The sequence below is a fragment of the Neopelma chrysocephalum genome, unplaced genomic scaffold, assembly GCF_003984885.1.
Source record: "Neopelma chrysocephalum unplaced genomic scaffold, ASM398488v2 Primary Assembly neopelma1_66, whole genome shotgun sequence".
Lineage (NCBI taxonomy): Eukaryota > Metazoa > Chordata > Aves > Passeriformes > Pipridae > Neopelma > Neopelma chrysocephalum.
This window is the reverse complement of record NW_020897725.1, coordinates 6133136-6157316: the sequence shown is the minus strand read 5'-3', so window position 1 is coordinate 6157316 and position 24181 is coordinate 6133136. Positions and strand designations below refer to the sequence as shown.

At 40.3% G+C, this 24181-nt stretch overlaps 1 protein-coding gene across 1 annotated transcript in view; it reads right to left on the bottom strand.

The window, feature by feature from the left end:
* Window positions 1–24181, bottom strand: part of FER1L6 (fer-1 like family member 6) — a 72782-nt gene that overhangs the window by 33765 nt on the left and 14836 nt on the right. The window contains exons 7-20 of the mRNA XM_027684443.1: window positions 22455–22533; window positions 20870–21026; window positions 19632–19818; window positions 17845–18037; window positions 16201–16550; window positions 12502–12610; window positions 10653–10833; window positions 7612–7732; window positions 6358–6458; window positions 5614–5704; window positions 4792–4911; window positions 3547–3699; window positions 2024–2210; window positions 1347–1471 (exon numbers count right to left, since the gene is read on the bottom strand). Coding sequence (XP_027540244.1) covers window positions 1347–1471; window positions 2024–2210; window positions 3547–3699; window positions 4792–4911; window positions 5614–5704; window positions 6358–6458; window positions 7612–7732; window positions 10653–10833; window positions 12502–12610; window positions 16201–16550; window positions 17845–18037; window positions 19632–19818; window positions 20870–21026; window positions 22455–22533 — 2154 coding nt within the window. The remainder of the gene's footprint in view (window positions 1–1346; window positions 1472–2023; window positions 2211–3546; window positions 3700–4791; window positions 4912–5613; window positions 5705–6357; window positions 6459–7611; window positions 7733–10652; window positions 10834–12501; window positions 12611–16200; window positions 16551–17844; window positions 18038–19631; window positions 19819–20869; window positions 21027–22454; window positions 22534–24181) is intronic.

Genomic DNA, 24181 nt, shown 5'->3' with positions numbered 1-24181 from the left:
ATATACGACCACCAGTCTGTGTAGACAAACCTCAGTATTAAAGTTAGAGGAAAGTTGTTGGTTTAGGAAAACAGGTGCATGCCAAATGCTATTAAAATAAAACCTTTGCCCTAAACTGAGGGCAGTTTTCACATCTGCAGAGCACACTTTTTCAATCTTGTTTTTGCTTCAATGTAATGACATAACACTTTATGGGGGAAAAAAAAGAAAAGAAGATGTTTTCATGAATCACTCACAATAAATCAAAAGTTTTTAATTAGTTGTAATTTGGCTTATGTGGATGCTTATGGCATTTCATCATAGGCAATGTTTTAACTATCTAGGCAGGAAATATATTTAACAAAGATAACATTTAAAGAGGAAAAATATGCCAACTGCAAAATGACTCATAACTTGCTATCATTCTTTTGAATGGAAATAAGGCTCTCAACTACAGTTTATTGGGACTTGGCTGATGCTTTTACAAAAATATTTAAGTTATCAGCTACAATATTTTATATAGGCAGTGAATAAACTTAACTCTTCTGTGCCTATAAATCCCTGTTTTTCCTGGGCCAAATTCTACTTTTCAGAACCTGGTGCATCTAAAAACTAACTTCATTGGATTCATTCATCGACTTCTATTAGAAGTTAAAATTACATTACAGGAAAAAATCAATTCATAACCTTAAGGCAAAAGCAGCACAAATAGGCATCTACAACTTAGAGAAAAATTTTTATTTCTTGTTCCCTTCGGCAAATGCTACAGAACTTGCTGCAGATCCATAGAAGTGCCCCCTTCTCTCTAGAGACATCATCAAATGTCCAAAGGAGTCCAGTTGTTCCCTGGAGATGCCTGAGGCCTATGGGCAAGTTTTGCAGCATTTAAGTGGTGCAGAAAGTCTCCCAGCTCTCTATTTTTGGCTCATTTCCACCTTAAGCCATTCTGACTCACATGGCTGTGGAAGCCAATAAAGGTCTTCACCATGTTCAGTCATTGCAAGCACAAACTATAGGAAAAGAGAACCATGAGGATTCATCTTTATGACAAGCAATGACTACCCCAAATTTAAAACATATAGAAAAAGATGCAGAGAAAGGTTTTTCACTTGCTACAAAGTTGCAGTAGTCCCAGAGAATCTGGCATCTGAGCTAAAATAAACTAGTACTAATGTACCTCATGTTAGAGTAGAGGGTAATGTAAACTTTTGCCTTGTTTGCAGTGGACTGTCAGGAGCTGCCCTTTAATAGAAGGCATCCAACTTTTCCTGCTAGGTATCTCCTTGCAAAACCAAGATTTTTCCTTTTCATAGCTTAATTGAGAAAAAAAAGAGTTTTCAGTCCATAAAAGAGACTTTGGAACTTACCTTGGTGGTCTGACAGCGTGATGTGAAAGTAACTTTTGCAAAAGGATCGGAAAGTCCAGTGCTGTCAGCGGCAATGAGCCCCCTCGCCTGATACATGTGGGCTCTCAGCTGGAAGAGGTGTGGGGCTACATCATTGCAGAGAAAACAGTAATGTCAGCTTCAGGGAAATGATGCAGCACATAGGTAGGAAGGGAAGACTCACCACCTGCTGTCTCACCAGGGTCTGGCAAAGGATACTGTTGCTAGTGCTATCTCACTAAAGAAACACCTGAGACACTCAGAAGTTGTGCAAGACTTCTGAATCAATGACTGATGTCAGTCTCTACTGCAAAGCTGTTAACTGCAAATTTTTATCTCCCATCACTATCTTATCTACTAAGTATTCAATTCAGTAGCTTCATCAGAGGACTGAGGCATGCTTCCTCCACAAGGAGACAGACCCACGAGACAGGGAACAGAAGTTGCAAGCGAACAGATTCTTTCTTTCCCTGACATCTACAAAGTGTCAGTGACAGAACTGATGACTTGGCAATGAAACCGGCCTTTGTGATGAAAAGAAGCTAGGTCATGATCATCTTAGAACAGTTACTTTATACAGGGGTTGTGCCACCCTCTGAATTAGAGCTTTTGGGGCTATTTCTCTTAATTGCTAATATGGAAATGAAACAGTGCCTTACTTTTATACAGCAGGCAGGCAGGTGAGGGCACCACACCGTGCCCTGAGTTGGTGTTAGATGGCAATTCAATCTCATATCCTACAGGCAAATTCTCCATGACACTGTGGGCATAGCTGGCAGGTCCAAGCCACAGGTAGATGTCCACCTTTGCCTGCACAGTCCAGCCCAGAGGGCGCTTGCCTGGTAACTGAAATAAAAATCCCCCCATCACCAACAAGCTCAAAAGAGATGGCTGGATGCCAAGTACTACCAAGCCAGAGTAAAATAAAGGAGCATTCACTGAGCTGATATACTGATAAATGGCATTTCTCCACAGTAAGAGACCCTGAAACTCATTTAGCACAAAAAACTTCAATGATTCCTAGGGAAGAATAAGTAATTTTCTCAATTGACAGTCTATGTAGATGACATACTACCTAATATGCAGAAGTTTGTGCAGGCTACCTTATAGTGCAATTAGTCATAGCTGATACCCTACTTTGTCCAGACTTCAGCCCACTCTCCATGTCATGAAGTTTTGCTGGTCTCCAATAGTTAGTCCCATATATTACTAAAAATATTACTCCATTGGGCAGGTTAGAAAACATTTCCACTCTAAAATGTTACTAGTCTTGACCTATTATTTCCTTTCTCTCTCTTCTTATGTCATTTAGATCTGCTAGATATTTGCAGAGGACTGCAACTAGAGTTTAGTACTATCTGTTCCTAAGGTGATTCTAGATACTGAAGTGGGTGAACAGTTAATTGTGCATTTTTTTATTTCATGAAGGCAAATAGTACTTTGTTTAAAAGTACCTATGGCAACTATCAACAGCTTAGATATTTCTATCTGCTCTTTAGCTGTGCTTTATGGGAGTACTCCCAGCAGCGCAAGGTGGAAAACCAAGTCATTATATGAAGTTACTGTTGTCTTGTGCATTTGGGCTTTTCCTGATGGCCACAGTAACAATTATATTGCACAATATTCCACTGCAGGTACTACCAGTCACAGTGCCTTTGTAGGAGTATATCCACTAAGACTTCCTTCAAGATGAATAATCCCATATTTTGTACCCCGTATTTTGTACATATATTGCACAAACCTAGGCAGGCTTTAAAAAGAAGTATAAATAACTGCTATATTACCCCTGAAAAGCTAGATTACCTTGCTATCTGAGTTGCTGAGTGCTAATCTCTTACCAGTCTCCTCCCAGGCTTTCATGTGCTGCATTCTGGCATCTTTGCCAGCAAAGAGGCTGTACCTCTTCTGTTTATGTATACAGCCATAGATAAACAATGCTCTACACTTGCCATAACAAGCAGTCAGAGAATTAATTACTCATACATCAAAAGCCTAGCAGTGGTAGAGTGCTTGAAGAATGACAAGCATACATGTAAGAAGCAAATATTAATAAATGGCAGATATAAATGTGTATACTTTATACATTACAAAGACAAGCCTTTAAAATACAATCCCTGGAAGAAATTTAAATACCAAATGCTCCACAGGCATTACCTGTGTTTGCAGAGTGCCACAAACTTACTTTGAGAAAATGGGTTTTAATCTTCCCACAGTCCTTGCCGCTCTGCTCCTTCGCTGGGGAGTAGAGTATATTTTTTGCTGGGATTCTTGCATATGCAACTCTCTTGTTGTTGCTGAGCATCCAAATGAACACATCAGGCACTGTATTCTGTGGCTGTTAAATGAGGAATATTGAAGTAAAACTGATTTTTTTCTGTGAGCCACCACCATTATTTTTGTTGAAACACTCTCTACTAAGAGCTGATTCCCTCATGGCTCCTGTGTAGCAGCAGATATGCACCTAAACTAAAAGAGGCTGTCACCTCATGCTTTGCAGTCCATACCTCCATTTCTAATTACAGCTGAAGGTAAAGAGCTTTGCAGAGTGATTAAGGAGCACCCACTTCATAAATCATTTCATGACAAACTAAAACTAAGAATCTGGGTACGACTCTGTCTCAGGAAACAACTTACCCACAGGCTTTATAGTAGTAACTCCCATGGAAATACCATCAACTTCATCTATGCTGGCAAACCAGAAAGGACCAGGGCCAAACTCAAGCACTGGCATATGATCATCGTTCTGCTTGTAAGGATGCTTGATGAGATTGCCTTGCCCTGTCTCACATCATGTTACCCCATATAAAGCCTGAGCATGGTTTGTAGCAAAGATCCGCTAAGGAGCTGTTCCCTGGAAGAACTGTGTAAAAGGTCACTCTGTTTTAGGAAGGAAGAGAATTTTGATGTAGGCTGCAAACCATGCCAGGCTGTGCCACTTGCTCTCTGAGCCAGGGAATAGTCATGGCCCTGCTTTGTTTGCAAGCACAGGCAGCTCTCAGAGGGACAGCACTCTGCTGCCTGGATTTTGGCCTGACCAAACATGTCCATTCTTCTGCTATTCTCAGGCTTAATAATATAGACACCCCTGGGCTCCTATCTGTCCAAATCACTACATCCATGCAAGTGGACACATGAATTCAAATCAGAAAGCTGGCTTCTCCAAGCTAGGATGACCTTATTTAAAAAAAAAAAAAAAAGTAAAAAAAAAAGAAAAATCTCTCTGTAGAGCATCCACTCCATACCAGATAGCCCAGTGTTTCCTACCTTGGTTTGTTAATAACTTTACTTTATGCAAAACAGTACTGGGTCCAGATATCCAAAGGAGAATTCTTTAGATAACCAAGCCAGGACCTACTTCTAACATGAGATTATTAAAATCAAAGTCAAGTCCTGGATTTTAAATTCATCTGGTTTCTGTGTGGATTACCTCATCAACTAAGAATCGAATTTTATCTATGAAGGTCTGAGTCTCACGAATCATTTCATCTAGTGGCATCTTCTTTTTCTGATGCTGAACAATTCCCTTGGCATCACTGGACATTGCTTCCTGCAGCCAAGAAAGACAATATGTACTTTTTTATGCATTATCAAGTAGTTTGAACTGGAGGAGAAAACAGCCAAGTTGAAAAGAGAAGATGGAGACTGTTCAAGGTTTCTTTGTCACATCAGAAACCGATCAACTCTTTGAAATTGAATAACATAAAATGAGAATATCCCCCATTTTGTCTCTGTCTATATATACACTGCATGTATGGAAGTCCTAAGAAATATGTGATTTCCCCATGGAATTATTGTGCCTTGGTTCTAACAGAAGGTACAACCCCCACCCAGTTTGGTTTCTTTTCACTGGTTCCCTAGAGGAGGTGACTAGGTCCAGGAATGTCAAATGCCAGACTTTACTAGTTTTGAAGTTCAGCACCACCCCAGTAATTAAATGCCCAACATTTTGTGTTAATTTAGTGATTTTCCACTGGACTCAGCATCATCCCATTTTAAGATGCATGGAAAAGTAAAATCAGCTCATTACTATAATGTCTTATTTGTATTTAAAAACAACATTTTCTGATTTATACTACTCTCTATTAAGCACAGCAGGTTATATAAAAAAAATTGCTCACGGACACTATATTAAAATGAATTACAAAGAATTCCAGTATGGTAAAATCAAATAGAAAATAAAATGTCTACAAACAGCATGCTTTCAGTTAACATAATTGCATCAATGCTTATAGGGGAAAAAACCACATACCAGCTCTTGCTTGAACAGCATGACTCTCTTTTTGTCCAAAGCAGTGTAGTTCAACCCTTTGGGCTTCTTTTCAGCAATGGTCATGAAGACCCTAGGATACATGAAGAACAGGTTCTTTAAATGTGTTATTTTTTTAATATGAGCTTCTAAAATAAATTGGAATGTTCTGTGTCTGCTGCAGTACATGAACCAGAAGACAAAGATTCTGAAGTTCTCTAAAATAAATATTATGTACCTGTAAGATTCAAAGAATAGAGTCCAAAACTTCTGCATCACACTTCACAGAAATGGGTTAATATGTAGAAATTAGGGTTTATATCTATTTTGAGCCAAATCATGTCATCTGACACAGAGCCCACTGGGTGATTTATACCACCATATGCAATACTTTGTTTTTATCTTAACACCATTCTTTTTTTGCAGTGTGTCTGTCACACACATTATTAAGTCCTACTTATCCCATATTCATTCTATTCTTAGGGTCCAGGAAGCCAAAAAAATATGACAGTGATTGGCAGTGATCTGTTGTCAATACTGAATATTGAAAATAAAAATAAAACATTTTCTCTGTTTAAATAGAAACTGCAATTTGGGAAGGCCTTTTCCCCTATAGCAGAATAAATAAAATATATATTTCAGTAAGTTTACTGTACTTTTTCTTAATTACCATCAGTTTCCTTGTCTAGCCTTGAATTTGTAGCCAACATTAAAAGTGATTTTCTGTATTCTAGTATTTGTAGTTACCTGCTTTGACTGATAAAGTCGTGTAGGGTCTTCTTCATTTTTTCCTCAGCTGCAATCTCTGAAACCTTGATCAAGTCCTTTACTTGCTCTAATGATTCTTCCTATGAAAAACACATGGAAAAGCTGTTATGCAAAGGAGAGCACTTTGTCACTCTGCCAGTGCTGTAACACCATTAGCCATGACAAGCAAGAATGAGGGAGGTGACTTTGTAACCTGACAGAACAGAACATTTGATATATGCACTGGAAGTGTGCAGAGAGAAGACTCCAGCAGCAGGATGTATTCTGACCTGTTCCCAGTCTTTCCAATTACTAGTCCAAGATACTACTGCTTGTAGCAGCTTTTTTTTTTTTCACTTCTTTGATGAAGATCAGCCAGTGGGAAACATTATCCACTAGGTAGGAGAAAAAAATGTATTTCTCCTTGGTTCTGTTCCAGAAAGGCCTGTGGGTTATCAGGTGCACTGACAAATATATCTCTCCATATATATATATATATATATTCAGATGTTCAATTTTCAAATACCTGAGTTCAAAATGTTAGCTTATAAGCCGCTGCTTTCTCATGATACAGCCCTGCATAAGCATGACTTCAGCATGGCTGCTCATGAAGTATAGAAGGATAAATAAGGGATGGGGCACTCTTAATCTCAGTGCTCCAAATTAAAATATTCAACATTAGAAGTCACTTTAAAAAAATAAAACCAACAAAAACACAAAACAAAACCTACTTACTTGAGACTGTTGATAATCAGTTTAAACAAGGGTAGAAAAAAACATCACTATGGGAAAACACTATGACTAGGGCATCACAGTGACTGCCCACAAGATGATATGCCATTCTGTCTCTTTCAGTGTTTTTAGAAAACCTAAAAGCAAAAAGTGTCCTTTAAAGTGTCCAGCATAAATATATGGCAAGAAGACATTGAGGAAGAGCCAAGGTGAGAGAATTATTCTACATCTCATATTTTAATTCTTTGAATGTTCTTACAAAGAATAAAACATTTCTGAGGAAAGAAGACCTCAACTCTATAGGCCCCCCAGAAAAACTGTGGACAAGAATGTTTGACTAGCTCTAATAGCTCAAAGCTATTTGGGAGGAAAAAAGGAAGGGTTGATATCAGCTACTTTCTCACAAAATGAACAGCAAGGAATGCATCTGGGGTAAATTTTGAAGGCCTGGTTTGGGAAATGTGGCTTCTCACTGCCATACTTTTCTGAATACATGAGCCTGGGAGGATGGTTACCACTTACCAGGTGATCTGCCATTTTCTCAAGGGTGTTGGAAGAGTATAGACGAAAGGTCTGGTTGCCCCAGTAGCTCTTGACACAGACACAGGGCTTCCTCTCGTCGTATGGCAGGTACTGGTAGTTCCTGTGGAAACAAAGTATGGAGCAGATCATGGAGGTGAGGGAGCAGTTCAAGAGGAAGCACAAAAAAGAAAAATTGTTTGGTGCTCTCACAGCACAGAAACTGAAGACACAACAGGATGTGTTCACATGTGCTAATCAGTAAATATTGGGGAGAGCAAACACAAACATCACTTATGCTACCTGTGAGATCCCTGAAGAGAAAAAGTTTGAAATCAGTGGATCTAATTTTAGTGCTTTCCAGGGTGGGAGAAAAGCCAGGCAAAGAGACATGCAGAGAAGCTCTGGAATATCAATGGTGGGAAGCCACAAGGGAAAAAGAAGGAAATATTAATATCTGATCACCTCTTCAAAAGGAATGGCTCCACACACTGCACAGTGGGAGAGGAATGGCAGCCTCAACACCATGTTACTTTTACAAGATGCTCTTTTTCAGAAGCAATAGCTTGTGGAGATTGATGTTCCTTGGCAGAAGCTGATCTACATGACCCTGCTTAGTAAAACCGATACCAAGCTCATAACTCAGTGATAAAATGCATCTACTGCTCTCTCTTTTCCCACTTTTGATCTTAGGTCCAAGCTTTCATATTGACTGGTTTGTAATGCTGCTTTCTTTGGGTGTTCAGCTGCATGAGTGTCTTGTACTGAAAAAATGAGCATGATGACAGCAGAAACAGAGTCTCTGCAGACCTGCCACAAAGCTGGATGTTCTGATTAGAGCTGTGATAGGCACTATGTCAAGTCCAGGTACCCAATAAGCACGTTGTCCTCCATTTATATATATACTATAACTTTGTGGAACACATTGCTCAGCCATACTGGACTTAATACTAGAGATCTCACCATTTTCTGTACTAATGGTGAGACAGTGGAGAATTTTTTAATGCCTATGAATGTTTATAAACTGCTTTATGCTCTCAGATACTCTCTGGCATTTCAGATAGAACTGGCCATGTGTTTGATCAGTAAGCCAAGCCCACAGAAACCAAAGCCCTTGCTGCCCTTGAGCAATAACTCCTAACTTCCACACATCCCTAAGAGGTTTATGTGAGAAGTTTTTCTGTTTAAAAAGATTATTATCTCCTCTACAACTTCATTTTACTGCCCTTTGTGATATCAAAAGATAGACAGAATTTCCCATTTCCTTTCTCCTCAATAATCTACAGCAAGGTGAGCATTAGCCATTGAATTTGGTGAATAGCACAGCTACCCAGGTCTTGGGCATCATTAATTTTGGTGCTTTTATAAAAGGGAAAAACAATTCAACTATCTCCCAGAGCCAGAACATCTTAACCTGAAATTCATAGAGATTGTGAGTTTTTAATTGGATTTACTAAGAAAATTATATAGCCATGAAATAATTCACACAGAAAACTGAACTCTCATGTCTGTTATTCCTGCTATAAGAATTTTGGGGAACTTTTTCAGTGTTAGCTTATACTTACTATATATTTTGACACAAATGTGGAAAACTCCTGGCAGTTCCATGTTGTCTGCTTTAGAAGTCTTATTGTTCTGCCTGTTCCTTTTATTAGTTAGTGGTTTTAATCTCCAAAATGGACTCTTTTTATTGTTTTCCATTGTTCATTTATGATCCTAAAAAGCAGAGTTTATCTAAACTATTGGATATCCCATTAAGTACTTATTAATACTAATACTGGTGAGACCAGTAAGATGTCATTATGAGATGACAGTCAAAAAGTAATTAATTGGTAACTATGGCTCGCCAAACTGTTTTAGATAGCACAGGATGGAATAAAAGATGCAGCATTCTACATAAATTTGAGGAAAGGGAAATTTAATGAGAGAGAACTTGGTTAGTATTGGTGTGAGCCAAGAAGCAAATATCAGAATTGAAGACTGATTCATTCTTTTACAATTGTTCTTTAAATCTAAATTCTTGTTAAGGGAAAAACTAAAAAGTCCCACAGTCTTTCAGGGAGGATAATAGTCCTCCACATGTACCCAAATCTGCAGTTTTGTTAATGAGGAGAGGCAGCTACCCTTCTATCAAACGTTCTTTCCCCCCCCCTTCTCCTTATTTAATTGCTGCAGAAACAAAATTTTCTAACATGGTATTTTCATTCTTATTTTCTTCCACTACCTCTTATTTAATCCCACTGAGCAATTGAATGCAGGAAAGAATGAAAGTGTTTTTTAAGTTCAGAGATGTCCAGAAATCAAACAGATCCAGGTTGATACCTCCCACCTGGTCCTTTCATCTGTAAACTGCTTGGCCTTCTAAAGAAAGAGGTACCATCTAGTCATGGCAGTCAACAATATGGGGTTCTACCTACCAAAGCAACAAAGAAAATATTTATTTTTATTAGCACTTTTGAAATTAATTAAAGCTTTACACTTCTGTTTATAAACAAGGCCACTTAGATCTGTTCTGCATGTTATCATCCATTGCTCCATTCTTTTTTTTAAGGACTATTTCCTCCTACTTCTGTTCCTACTTGCTATTTAACTCTCTATCTGTAATTATTAGCTCTAGAAAGTGTTCTGGTAAGCTGATTTTGTCTTGATCAGATTTCAATATTTTACACGTGATATTCTGCTTCTGGAGCTGGTCACAGGGTGGATGTTATTTGTAATCACAGTGTGAGACCCTAAACCGGGGATGGTACTGGAGAATTTGCATTTTTCTGTAGCTTTCTGATGTACAGTTGGTGTACCACAGCCCTTTTAGAAAGAGTTCAAAAGCCCATGAGGCCAAGATCAGATGAGTATAAAATGGCTAAGAGCCATTCACTTCAGTGGAAACTGAAAATTTACTATTGTGAAAGATTTAATTGAGGATTTGAAAGCCCCAGTTTCACACAAACTGTTTAATACTGCCAGGGCTCATGAATGAGTCCCACAGGAATAAAAAGTAGGAACCAGAGTCCTATGTGATGAGGTTTCGAAAAACAGGTCCTCACCTGTTCCCCCCTGTGATCAGTGGTTTCTCAGGGAGTGTAGTAGATATCAGGGGTATTCCAAGGTCATGAGAAATGTCATCCCCCCCCTCATGCAGAAGGCTTTCTTCTGCTTCTTCATCACGCATCTTCTTCTTCCCTCCAGCTCCTGCTGACACCCCATCAGTAACATTTCCAAAGTTACCTAGAGACATAGTGTTACCAGAGATTACTATCTTGGAGGTGGTAAATATGAATGAGGTTTAAAAAAAGGAAATGACCAGTCATACCAATGGAAAATCTTTGACCCCTCCTGTTCATTAGCTGTTTTGGCCACACCACAGTTTATAAAGGTCCTGACAGGTTATCTTGGTGCCAAAAACATCAGACTCCAAGACAGTGCTTCCTTACCTGCCCTATGTGATATATCTAGTACATCACATCACTAAGAGATTTGATCCTCTGATTGCTGGCTTTTGCTAAAGAAATTCAGAAACAAAAACAACACTGCTGTTGACATTTCTAGTCTCAGGAGCCCTGATATGGGACTGATTTACATAGAAAATGTATGTCTTCCTTACAACATATGGACGATCATTCCAAAGTCTGATCTCAGAAGTGCTAAAACTCATTTTTAGACGAGTAAATTTTGCATACTAGAGTTGCATAGATAGTAATAACAATGCTTTGAGGCCCCAGCTTCAAGCCTAGTGCCAGACAACTCTGCTAATGATAAATCCTATCTTCCCTGATAGGATTTTGCCTTAAAGGGCAATTATCAGCACTGGGGGAGAGGTGCATCCATCAAACTGATAACTGCAGATTTTAAGAGAGACAGGCAGGAAACATTCCCTACAGGAGAAGGACGTGCTGAATCACCCCATAGGACATCCTGATCTGGACTTTTCGTTCAGCCTTTCATGTAAATAATGTATTAACGTATTAATTCTGACAAGAATCACTATAATTTCTTGCTGAAATACAAATGAGTTTCTTGTGATTCTTAGCTCTGCTTCCTGCTAAGTTTCAGCAGGAATCAGTATCACTCATTGCTTGCCCTGTTTGTCACAGACATCTCTCCCTGCACACATGGCCTTACAGTTGAACACAGTCATGTACACAAGCACAAAGACTCGAAGTGCCAGGGTGCTTCTGTGCCCTTAACTCTTTGTGGGTCTGGTACAGCAATAAACCTGCGCAAGGGAGATGAGATCAATTCAAGCTTCTCTCTCAAGAGAAATTTTTTTTGCTTTGAAAATATCCACTCACTGTTCATGAAAATGTTTTCATTTTTTCTACTGCTGGGGACAATTTAGCTCCACCATGAGGAGATCCCTCAGGCAGTACAGTCCTGCTTTACACTGGAGGAGGACAGGACCTAACAGGAGGATCTTAGGACAAGCTGTGCATGCATTTTGAGGTTTGTCTGTTAATCACCCCCATGCCACACTCACAGACTCACATGTAGCTCAGTGGGGTTTGCCAAGACAGTTCCCAAGGATCCTTCCCACAAAGGGGGTCCCTCACAGCTGGGGACTAACTGCAATGGACACCACAGAATGAACTCTGCCCTGAAGTAAATTATCTGAGTATGGTCTCCCAAGAGATTAAGAGGCTAAATACTGGCTAAGTTATTGTATATAGTGGATGAGAGGATTTGTATTAATACAGGGCATTGGGGAATAGAGACAGCTAGGAAATAGTATGCCCGGCTTGACTGCTATCTAGAAAAATTATGATCAGGTTTTAACTAAAATGTAAGCTCTACTCTGAAGCTGACTCCTGAGCCCTGAGACACAGCTATCAGTAACACCTACCAACCCCTTGCTCCTGAATCTCCTCTCTGGTTTGGAAAAGAGCTTAATATACTTACCAACAGAAACCTCAAAAGTTATTGGTTTGTCCCCAACTTTCCTATCAATCATTGTGGCTTCAAAAAATGTCCCAAAGAGAAGAAATTCCTCAAATTTTTCTTCATAGATCTATTGGAGAAGAAGGAGGAAAATTTGACATTTTTTTTACTTCCTACTCTTTTTTGTACAGCACAAAGTAGTCTTTATAAGTGTCAAGCAGTTGTGTTACTACCATAGGTCTATCAGTCTGAGGTCGTCAATGAGGCACATTTTGTAGGAAGAAGTAATAGCTCTTGTCTGAGAAATTGATATGTCTGTGTGACTTTGGTGTTGTCAATAGTGTCAAATTATATCATAACTGATTATGTAAAAGCCATTACCCCTCACTTCATACTCTGCCCCACGAGTAGTTACTGTTTAAAGTATTTCAGCATCTTCGTGTACTCTTATCCCACCATTCAAACGATACACCTATGGCAGTTCAAGGGCTGTTTAAGGGCACTCTTTTAGTACAACAGCAACAAGTGAGTTTGGCCATAGTTTTCCTTTGCATTGCAATAGTAAATGCTGCCATCGTAATGCATCCAGTTCCACTTTTCCTCTGGATGTCTTTAACCTACTGCCCATGTGTTTGTACTATCAAGACTTTGATCTTGCTCAAAGTCAAGACTTTGACATTTATCTCCCAGTGACACCGGTAAGATACAGAGATTTTTAGTGTCCACATTTAGATGGCAGCTGTATGCCAAAGCCTAATGAAACAAAGCAGTCCACTGTGGGTTTTTTATCCTTCCATGTTTTAAACCACAGGCCCAAAGGTCTCAGTGGTGGTAGGGATGAGCAGTTCTCTGCTTTTTGCCTTTCCTGGCATCACAGCACAGAAACCAGTAACCCAGTAATCTTGTTTTCAGCTTTTGACAGAATTTGGAAGTACAGGAATGAGAGGGTCTCAACACAGCAACACACCCTGAAAAGTGTAATGGCCTTTTGTGAAGTTTTAAGGCTCTGCTAGGCTCTGTTTCCACCTATCTGAGACCCAGCATCTGCTTGTCCCTGGCACAGACTCTCACTCAAGGAAGGCCAGCTAACATCTCTGACACCCTTGGGTCAGTAACAAAACAAGCTATTAGCCCCAAACCAAGACTAAGTTCAAAGGAGATATATTTTATGGTGTGAGTTCTCCCCAAATTTACACCCTGGCTGCCATGATCTTTCGCATGCAAACACTACTCATTCCACAGCATGGACACCAGCAAAACGAAGCCTACTAGGCAAGATCCTTCTGCAACTGAGTGAGGCGAGAATAAAATATCAGCTGTGCAGGTATATTTGTTTCCCTCACTTTTGCAAAGCAGAAACAGCTCTTGACACAGCCCATGATTTCTTCATTTTGAAAAACCTCTGTTTTACACAGTAAAAGGGCATAGGTCTTTGGTGAAAGGGTTACCAGCATCATGTATCAAAGCCAACACCACAAACAGATTGCAGCTCCAGAGTAATTTTATCTTCTCTGCCCCTTTTTTATTTCCACCATGAAACCCAGAGCATAGGATACCTAATAAAGCCAAGGCTCAGAGACTACAACACACACATCTATCTCCCATTGAAAAGAAAAGGAATTGCAAATGTTTGATATCTTCTTTGTTGCTGGAATAGGTCAATAAACTTGTGCTGTGGGGATGAATAATTTGCGTCTGTTGTCTCGGAGGCTCTGTGAGACATTTTTTGCATTATGTATAATGTCTCCAGTTCTTGCTTTTCCTTTCAGAGTGTTATAATACAATTACTGTGTCTACTGTAGCATGAAATATTGCTGAATGTCAAAACCAAAAGAATATCAAGCATCACTGTATCATGTTGTTGCCCTTTACTCGTTCTGTATTTGAAACGGAGACACAGTATGCGGAAAAAAATCCTTATTACTACTATTAATGTTTGTTAGTGTTACAGCAGGGTTTGTTCCTCTACCTGGAGTATTTTTTTAGGGCCTAAGATGATAGTGTCTGAGCTACTCACAATAATGTATTTCTTCCATATAAAGGAAAATCTATATGGAAATAAATGTCTTCTAATGTCACCTCTATTACAGTCTTCAGAGAAGAACTGAGGGACAGATGTAATTTACAACTATATGAGTATATAAAGCAAGACCAGTCCACAAGTTCACACAACTGGCTTGCAGTTAACCCATGCCATTTCTCTTCAAACACACTCCTTGACCTGCTCCAGCCAGCACTCATGCCAAAGATTCCAGGCCAAGGAAAAACACTTGTCGAGGCTAGGCCTCAAGACCAAAGAAAAATTGCTCCTCTCCCATTTACTTGTAGAGATGGAGTTGAAAGACCAAGAATCATATCTAGTAAAGAACACAAGTATCTTGAGCACTGAGCCAAAGTTTTGATCAGTGACATAGAATCATAGAATCATTAAGGTTGGGAAAGAGCTCCAAGATCATAAAGTCCAACCTAAAGCTGTAGCAGTTATTATTACAGGAAGGATGCTGAAAGGCATTCTGGGACTTGTAGTTCTCTAGGACTTACACATGCACATTGAAGTGCTCTGAATGTCATTAGTTGAAAGATCACGTGTTACAGTTTGAAGATTGTATTTAAGCTGGTGTTCTTTGTAATAAACTTAATTCAGTTACTGCACCTACATTTGAGTAATCAAGTTCGTGCAAGACAGGTGCCACATTCAACCAAACACCACCATGCCCAATCAACCATATCACAAAACGCCACATCTACTCGGTTTTTGAACACTTCCAGGGATGGTGACTCCACCACTTCCCTGGGAAACCTGTTCCAATGTTTAACCACTCCGAAGACATTTTTCCTAGTATCCAACCTGAATTTCCCCTGGTGCAACTTGATGCCATTTCCCCTTGTCCTATCATTAGTTACCTCAGAGAAGAGGTCCCACCTCACCACAGTCTCCTTTCAGGTAGTTCTAGTAGACGTACTGAAGTGGGAGGAAAATTGGTTATGAGAATATTTTTTTCCTATTTATTGGGTAAAAAAAAAAAAGAACTTGCATGTGCACCAATGCCGCTTCCAGACAGTGATATGATGGAGCAGAGAAGCAAATCTAAAGCACTGTAGTGCAGATCTTTCCATGATGCAACCCTGTACAACAGGTGAAGTTAGGCAAGTAACATCAGTTAACATTAGTTGAAACTGAAAATATCATTTTCATTAAATCTCTCTTAAAGAGATTATCGATCTAATTCCACACTGGCAATGCAGGGTTAAAGGAGGAGAGCAAAACAAGCTAGACTGTATCTATCTCTCTGCATTTGTACAAAATCTATGTCAGTGATTCCCTACTGACTTCAACTGACAATTACCAATTTTCTTGAATGAATGCAGGAAAACAGCACCAGCTGCCCCTGTTGGTTCTCTGTCAATTAGCAGATATTGCATCATATAAGTTTCCGGTGGGAATGTGTGGATGCAGCTAGTGCAAAAGAGACAATAGGACAGAAGACCTGAGTTTTAGGGACACCAAGTCCTACTTAAGAGTTTTTTGAGTTACAGGGACATATTAATGATCCATTTATGCTGAACTGTTATGGGAAGGTCCCAAGACTATGGAGACATGGAGACGCTGTAGGGAGCAGAAAAAGTAGTATTACATGGCCTGAACCCAAACACACGTACCAGTGCCATCCTTGGAGGTTTAGGGACACATGACAACCAATCTCTTAACATCATACTGACCTCTAAAGGTACATCAAACGGCTCAACTTCCACTTCGGTTGAGTTCATCTTATTTGAAGGAGCAGCTGACTTTCGATCCTCTCCTGCTTTCTCAGTTTTGTCTTTTCCTTTAAGTGCTTTGAAGTCTTTACCTTTGGATGACAACTTGATATCCTTGATAATACTTGAAAACTTTGACTCTCGGGCTCCTCCTGAAAGTATTTCCACAGCAATCTCAATGAAGAGACGTCCCCTGAAGGAAACCCCTTCTCCAAAACCTTCATTAAGCTCCTGGTGGTCATCAATGAGGCTGTGGTTCCGGGGTGAGCCATAGAGATTGATCCAGGCAGGCCCAAAGGTAGGCAAAAACCCTGGAGATAAAGTACCGTTTATGGCATTTCTGTTTGGTGTTAGTATGCTCTCCTCACTGTCTGCTCCAAGAAATCTTGCCTCTTGCACACCAAAAGCCAAACGTGGACCCATTTCTGTGCTGTGGGGACCACTTCATACAGAGCACCATTTTGCCTCTGCCAATATCCAACCCAGAACTGTGCTGGTAGGGAGCTCTTTCTCAGAAGATGTTTGTACCACACATGCTGAGTCAGGAGGTCTATTGCATCTCTTGAATAAAAGACCTTGCTTCTATAGACTGAGGGCTGGGACATGAAGGGAGGGTAATGAAGGCTTTCTCTTTTAGGCTAAAACATTTCCACGTCCATGTCACTTCTTAGCTTATACGAATTTTTCTTTTATTTTCTGATTAGGGACTTGGATACACATTTGAATTAGCGGGTTTAAGGAGTTACTGTGCCTTTGCTGAGCTGTGATAACTGAACATGTTCCACACATGGATCACACAACATAAACGAGGTTATAAATGTAGACTCAAACATAGGTGAAAAGACTCCAGGTAGTGAGCCTCACCTCACATAGGTGCAGACAACACACTAGTCCATGGTACTTCCTTGGACTGTGATAGCACCCAGCTGAACATTACCTAAACACTTTGCTTTTACTGGGTTTATTGCCCAACAGAAACTCACAGGAACTATAAACTTACATCAGTCATCCTTAATGGACTAGAGTAGACTATCTCCACAGTCACAAAGAAGGTACCAAATTATGCAGTAGCCCTTTAACAAGAAAGACAGTGGCAGATCGGGACCCCTGGTGGCCTAGTGGTTAGCATGCAGGACTCTCACTGCTGTGACCATGGGTTCGAATCCCAAGTCCCCCGGGCAGATGGTAGCTCGTTAGCCCTGTGAGGCCATCCATCTATGAGAAGGTCACTCTAAACAAACCTACGTCCTGAGGACCTCACTGCCATTGTCCAAGCTTGCTTGGCCCCGGCAGATGAACCTTAGGATTAAAGGGTGGGCTCAGTTCAGCGCAGGCTGTGTCTCACCTAAAAAATCCATTGCGCAGGCTGGAAAGGTAAAAGACCTTTCCCCAAATCTTTGTTCGCGAAGACTGGCCATTATTTATTAGTGGCAGACCACCACACAACAAGCACAGTGTAAAATGATGTCAAATTAAGCAACAGAAAGTCTCTCAGAACCAACACTTGAGCTCTGGACATTTCTAAAATGGGATTAGCCACTGCCTAGTTCCCATGCAAGTAGATTTTACCTTAAGGGCATTATTCTAGAACATTTTCACCTTTACCTTTGTCACCGTCCTGTTCATTTGATATTTTCTTCAAATCAATGAAGTGTGTAGCTAAAGCCACATCATTCATGCTGCCTTCATCCCAGACCTGGATTTTGACTCTTCGACAGAGTGGAGGGAACATTTCCTTGAAGATAATCTGTTCTTGCCACACTGGATCTGCACAGTTCTTTTGCACTGTTGTCCGGCCCTGAAATGGAAGTCCAGCAAACTTAACCCCAGAGGGGTCGAAGTCTGCAGAGTGGCAATGAGTACAGCACAGATTGCACTTAGCAATATCTCTCTAGTAATTTTTAAAGCACAAATATCCTATATTGAAAGTACTTTGGCTTTTCTATTAGCTTGTTTATTTTGCCCTCCATATCTAATAAAAGACTACGTTATTGCTAAAGAATTCTTACCTGCACAGCAGAGCCTGGAACAAAATCTAACTCTTCAGAGCCCCTTTGCACAAAATATATCTGTAAAGCCAGACTTTGGCATTTCTGCTGCAAATTGCACATTTTCAAATGGCTTTTGAAATATCTGGGTAGTGGTGATGCAGCGCAGTTTGTCTCATAAAAGATTAAATTCATTAATTCTGCCAGGTTGCATGTACCAAGGGGATTATCTTAAATGAGGCGATTTATCTAGCAAAAAATCTAGCAATTTATTTGGCTCACATTCTGGGCAATGCCTGTGCGCTAGAGGTGTAGGTTCCAGAGCTATTCCTCCTAAACTGAAGGAGATGTCAGGGTTGTATCATAATCCACACAGTTGCTGGCTGTGGCAGAACTTCTACTTTCACATTCAGTGGGGAGGACTGAGTCAGGAAACCCATGAACACTATCTATGAAACCATAGTTTATACACCAGTGTGCAAACTCACATCAGTGGCCCGTTCTTATGTCTTCTTCAGTCCTCTATTGAATCTGAAGGTTTCACGCATTTAGATGTTTTAACCCACACTAGTTTGAGAAGTAACATTTTGCAATTTGGATTCACAACAAAACATGAAATCAGCTCCAAGGGCCTCGTTCTCATGCCTGAAATGTCTGGAAAGGACTGACTGAAGCTGTCCCTAAGGCTTCCTTGCACACAGAAAGCATTGCTGGTTTAAAATAATTGCCAGTTTGATTCTTTCCTTATTTACACCAATAATCAAGACTCCCTGACATATGTTTCATGGATGTACCCCAGAGAAACCAAGCCCTGGACCTCCTCAACACTCCTCTTCCACCAAAGTCAGAAGCTCCTCTCAGCAGTCACACCATGTTTGATGTTGAAGTTACTCTGGGAGCAATGAAGCCAGGCAGCACTGAGACACTCTGCTACAATGCTTCCTCTATCCACAGAAAGCTGCAAGGGTCCTGAATTTCAGCACAGTAATTCAGAAATCAATACACAGCCCTAAAATCCAGACTGAACCATCCTTACTGATTTCAGTCCTGCTTCCTTATTTCACTCTAGGGAGACCAGAACATAGCACTTACCTAATACCGCGCTGGGTAAATCACTGTCTCGTAACTTGATGTTTTAGTAACAGTGCTACGGAATCCTCTTTCCCCTCCTGCTGCCTGCCTCTAACCTACTGCTGTGAGGCTGATATTAGATCTGCTGGCATTAAGTGTCTCCATTACTGTATTCCTGCATAATTTAAGAACTGAAAAATTTCTGATGACAGAAATATGTGTTTTATTTAATTTATGTAACTATAAGTTAAAGGGCACCAGCATAATCACCTGCCTGTAGTACAGCTAATAGGAAAGAAGGCCTACTTTTGTGATCAAGAGGATCCTAATTACCATTTGACCTGCAAACATGACCACCACATAGGGATCCACAAGGTCCTTACTGTCGCCTATGAACGCTTTGGTGACATTGGCCATGATGCTAGAGTTCATCTTCGGAAGTCCTTCTGCTTTGTAAATTCTTACATAAAATCTGGCCCATGGTCTTTCAGATGGAAAGCCTTTGGGGATTAGGAGGTTTCTGAAAGAAAAAAAAGAGGCTGTTTTCTTAAAATTGAAAACTCAGACAATGAAGTGATATTTTTTCCAACAGTACTGTCACCTCAAGTTAGCAGGCATCCTGAGAAGACACAAAAAGGTGTATGAATTTGCTTCTGCAACTAAAACAAAAAAATTCTCGTTACAATGAGAAAATGATACAGCATTACTCAACAAACTTGTCTGTGTGATATAGAATCAGGTCCAGTTAGATCAGACTGCTCAGGACCTTGCCCAGTAAATTCTGAATATCTTCAAGGACAGAGATTTGCCCCTCTCTCTGGGCCCCTGTTACACATGACCATCTTCACAGTAAAAAAATCTGTTCTGAAATTCCTTGTTCTAACTTGCATCCAAAACCTCTCATTCTTCTACATACTCATTCATCTGAAAAGAGGCCTCTTCATGCAGGATACCTCTTAGACTGCTCTTCTTAATGCTCAAGAAACCAACACCCACCACCTTCCCCTGTGGACCATTTGCTCCATCTCTCCATCATCTTGGTGACTCTCCATAGGCTTGGTCCAATATGTTAGCACTGACCAGAAGCATTACCCCAGTAAAATTTGAAGTATGCTGGTAGCATACTTACCACATTGAACTTCTGTGTTTTACAAGGAGAATGATAATGCACTCAAGTTTATCTAAGGATATGGAAAATATCCACGCATACATATCTGACAGTGGTGAAAGAATAGTTTTTCAACATATTTTTCCTTCTTAGTTCACTGTTTTAAGAAATCTTTAATTAGTTTTGGATCAATGAACCTTCTGTCAGAGATAATTTGAAACTTAGCCACAGAACTTGGCCGAGTCTATCAGCTGCAGAGGAGTGACCCTAACAAGTCTTTCAATTTAGTTGAGAGGATTGTAAAATCTCTTTTTGAGCACATCAGAACAGCCAGGTGTACAATGCTATCCTGCTAATAATGCTGAGTTAACAAGGAAAGGACAGAAAGGAGGGCAGAGGACATATTGAGGCATCTAGTAAAGAAGAAGGCAGTTTAAAAAAACCCAAGAAACTATTGCAGTACTTTTCAATCTGCTCCTCAGTATCAGCTGTTTTCTGCGTAGCTTGTATTGCATCACCTTTCCCAGTTACACTGATGTCACACTTCAGGTATCCCTTGGCTCCTGTCCTAATGTCAGCAGGGTCTGTGAGAAGCGCCCACTTGTCACAAAACTGATGACCTGTAAGAAGGACAAACTTAAACACTCAAATAGAGGATGCAAAACAAATGCAAATATTTTCCTCTTCACTCCCAGAAAGGCCACATTAAACAACATTTGTGCTTCCAGGAGGATTGTGCTTGTTTATCAGACACGGCTAGAGGGTCCAAAATGTTGTGTGACAAAAAAGACAAACAAAGGATTGATCCAGAGCTCATTAGGAAAAAGCCCATTTTCATCCATGAGAATCCTGAGATCATTGACTAAAGACCAGTGGAAGGTTGGGTGGTATTTCAGCAGCTGATGATCTCGGAACTCTGCGGCAGCAAAACCCTTTCTGGGAGCTGTGGCCAGGTGTAACACTGGCAGACAGCTAAGAAACAAAGGAAAGAGGGTGGGCAGCCACCAGAAGAAGAAGAAGTAGTCAGGAGCAGGTTCAGCTCCATCTTTCAAGGGGGAAAATGTACACAACAATTCACCCTCAACAGCCCTTGATATAGCCCTGCTTCAACAACTCCCTTGAGAAAGGTCCTAACATCCTACATTAAGTCCTTGGACATCACCCTGGGTGTGTACAGGAGTGGGAAGGAGAGACCACAGTGTACCAGGGATATGAGCTCAAGATCAACCCTCAGAAACCACCCTCCTGCTAAAGTGTGAGCAGGAGATACAGGACAGAATCCAGAGACTAACACAGTCTGAGTACAGATGTAAGCTGCTCACTTCAGATAGGCCATTTCTCTCTAGTGACTGTTGCAGGAGCCCTGAAGAAAGGGTGGCTTGAATAACTCCACACTTTCGTCATACCTGTGTGACATGTACAGCAAGTGGCCTAAATGTGTTCTTTCCCAAAGACCAAGAGATCAGGTCCTTGAGTAATTATGGAAGAGAGGTACATTTTTTGTGAATGTTTTGGTTGTAAAAACACACCAAAAAAGGGGTAGATGATCTTTTCTTAGCTTCAAATTTCAGAAAGAACTGGACAGCTCTGAAGACGACAAGTCAAGAGGACCCATGGTCACCTTTTTGTCATCTTTGCTCTCCTATTCTTGTCTGCTCCTTCACTTGTCTCATGCTCTCCTCACTATTCCTTCTACTCTCCATCCTGCTCTCCCTGCCCCCACTCCTTCTACCCCAACACACATGGCAGAACTTTGGATGCTCTACAGTAAATGAGTGGAGTTGGGTTTTGTAGAACTGCCCACTTTGACCACTTAAAGAAAAGCCATCCTTGATAAGTGCTTCCCACCAATGAGCAGGTTGACAAGGTGTTTTCAGGGTTGAACTTTCCCCAACAGTTTAGCTGTTATACGACACTTCCAAAAACTTTTAAGTCTATCCCTCAGCATAAACCACAAGCATCTAAGCAGAAAAGCAGCACATTTCCCTCTCCTTTTCTGCTTCACATCTCATTCAACAGACAAAATGGGCAGAAAACGCACCACTTACCTGGCTGACTGTACACTGTCCCCAGATCTACTTTAAAGGAGCCTATCAGCACACTCCCAATCAGTTTGTTGTGCATAACCTGTCAAAAAGGTTAAAGAAGGATTAAAGAATGTCACTACCTCTCTTCCCAGTCAGCATAAGAAAGAGCAATTGAGACAAAGATCACATTTGGTTCAGAGGTAATAAGCAGCAACATCCAGTACCACCCAAAACTGGGGACGCATAGCCACAGAAGATACAGCAAATGTTTGAAATATGTTCCCTACCCAATATTATGCCAATTTAGAAAACAATATAGTGGCAGCTGAGCAGAATCACACAGGTTCATCCCAGGTCCTAAGATTATATAAAGCAGCAATTAGATGGATGTGTCTTCAGAGCAGATGCACTTATAGTACTTATTCTGGCAGTTTTAAATAAATCATAATGAACGTAAACACATGGGGCAAAACTGGTTTCACTGAAGAAATTTTATCAATTTCTGTGTATAACTGAATTGCTACAAGAACTGAGTACATTCAGAGGACAAAGAATTGAAGTGTTTCTTTGCAACATTTCAATGTGCACATAAACCAAGAGACTCAATTCTGATTTACCCCCCACAATACTAACGAAATCAGAGGAGTAATGTAGATGTAAATGAGATGGCAAGCAGGCCCCAGCAAGTCTGTCTCCTTATTCTTCCTGCCGAGTAATTAATTTAATTTAATTTAATTCAAATTTAATTAATAATTTTCAATTACCATGATTCCCAGATCTATTTATTTCCTTATCTGGTTTTCAAATACTTGTAGGTGGCTCACTTCACAGATAAGGCAGAGGCTAGAACTTTATTTCTCAAAAAATATATCTCACCTGGTTTCAGAATAGCTTAAAAGATTGAAATCTATTTTTTGGCTGTGGAAAAGCCTCTGAAAGCAGGATGAATTTTCTGGAACACCTTGACCAAATTGGAAAGAGAAACCAAGCCCATTCAAGTTCACAGAAGCTAACTAAATGCTGGAAGTAAACAACTAAGCCTCTGACAGCATGTCAGGAATCTGGAAGACCTCATACCCTCTCTTTGGACACTTCCTGGATCGGGATACAAGACTTCTGCAATTTTGCACTGGATTTGTAATGTGACCTTATTTGGGGTATTTCTCAAATGCAGGACACATACATTTAAAAGTAAAGATCACTGATGCTTTCATCAAGACTCACCAGAAAATTCAGGTTTCTAGTTGCAACATAATGTTATTCTCTGTTAAGGGTCTGGGGCCGCTGTGCCTCTGTGATTTAGGGAAGACACTGTTGTCCTTGGTAATTCCTCACTTCAACAGTATTTTAGTACTAATTGGCAGGTGCTGATAAATTGAAAGTCTCATTTTCCTCTCAAATGCAGAGTTTGGATACAGCTACACTAACTGCTGAACTGATGGACAAGGGCACTTATCTCTTTTGTTTTCCTTGAGTTTCCATATGCAGATAAGTTCATTTGTATAGATTAAGCAAATTCAGTGCATGAATGCTGGTAATGGAGGCTGGCAACCTTTGTTTCTCCTTAAGTGAGATTCATGCTAAGCAAGTGCTGTGAAACTTTCCATCCCTCAGGGTTTCCTTCACTGCCAGCACACACATTTCCTCTGTTTGTTTCTATTCCCCTGAGAGATTGCATTCTCCAAAACTGTGTTGCAAGGTAATGAATCTCTGTTTTCAGTACCGTACATAAGCACCACACTGGTTTA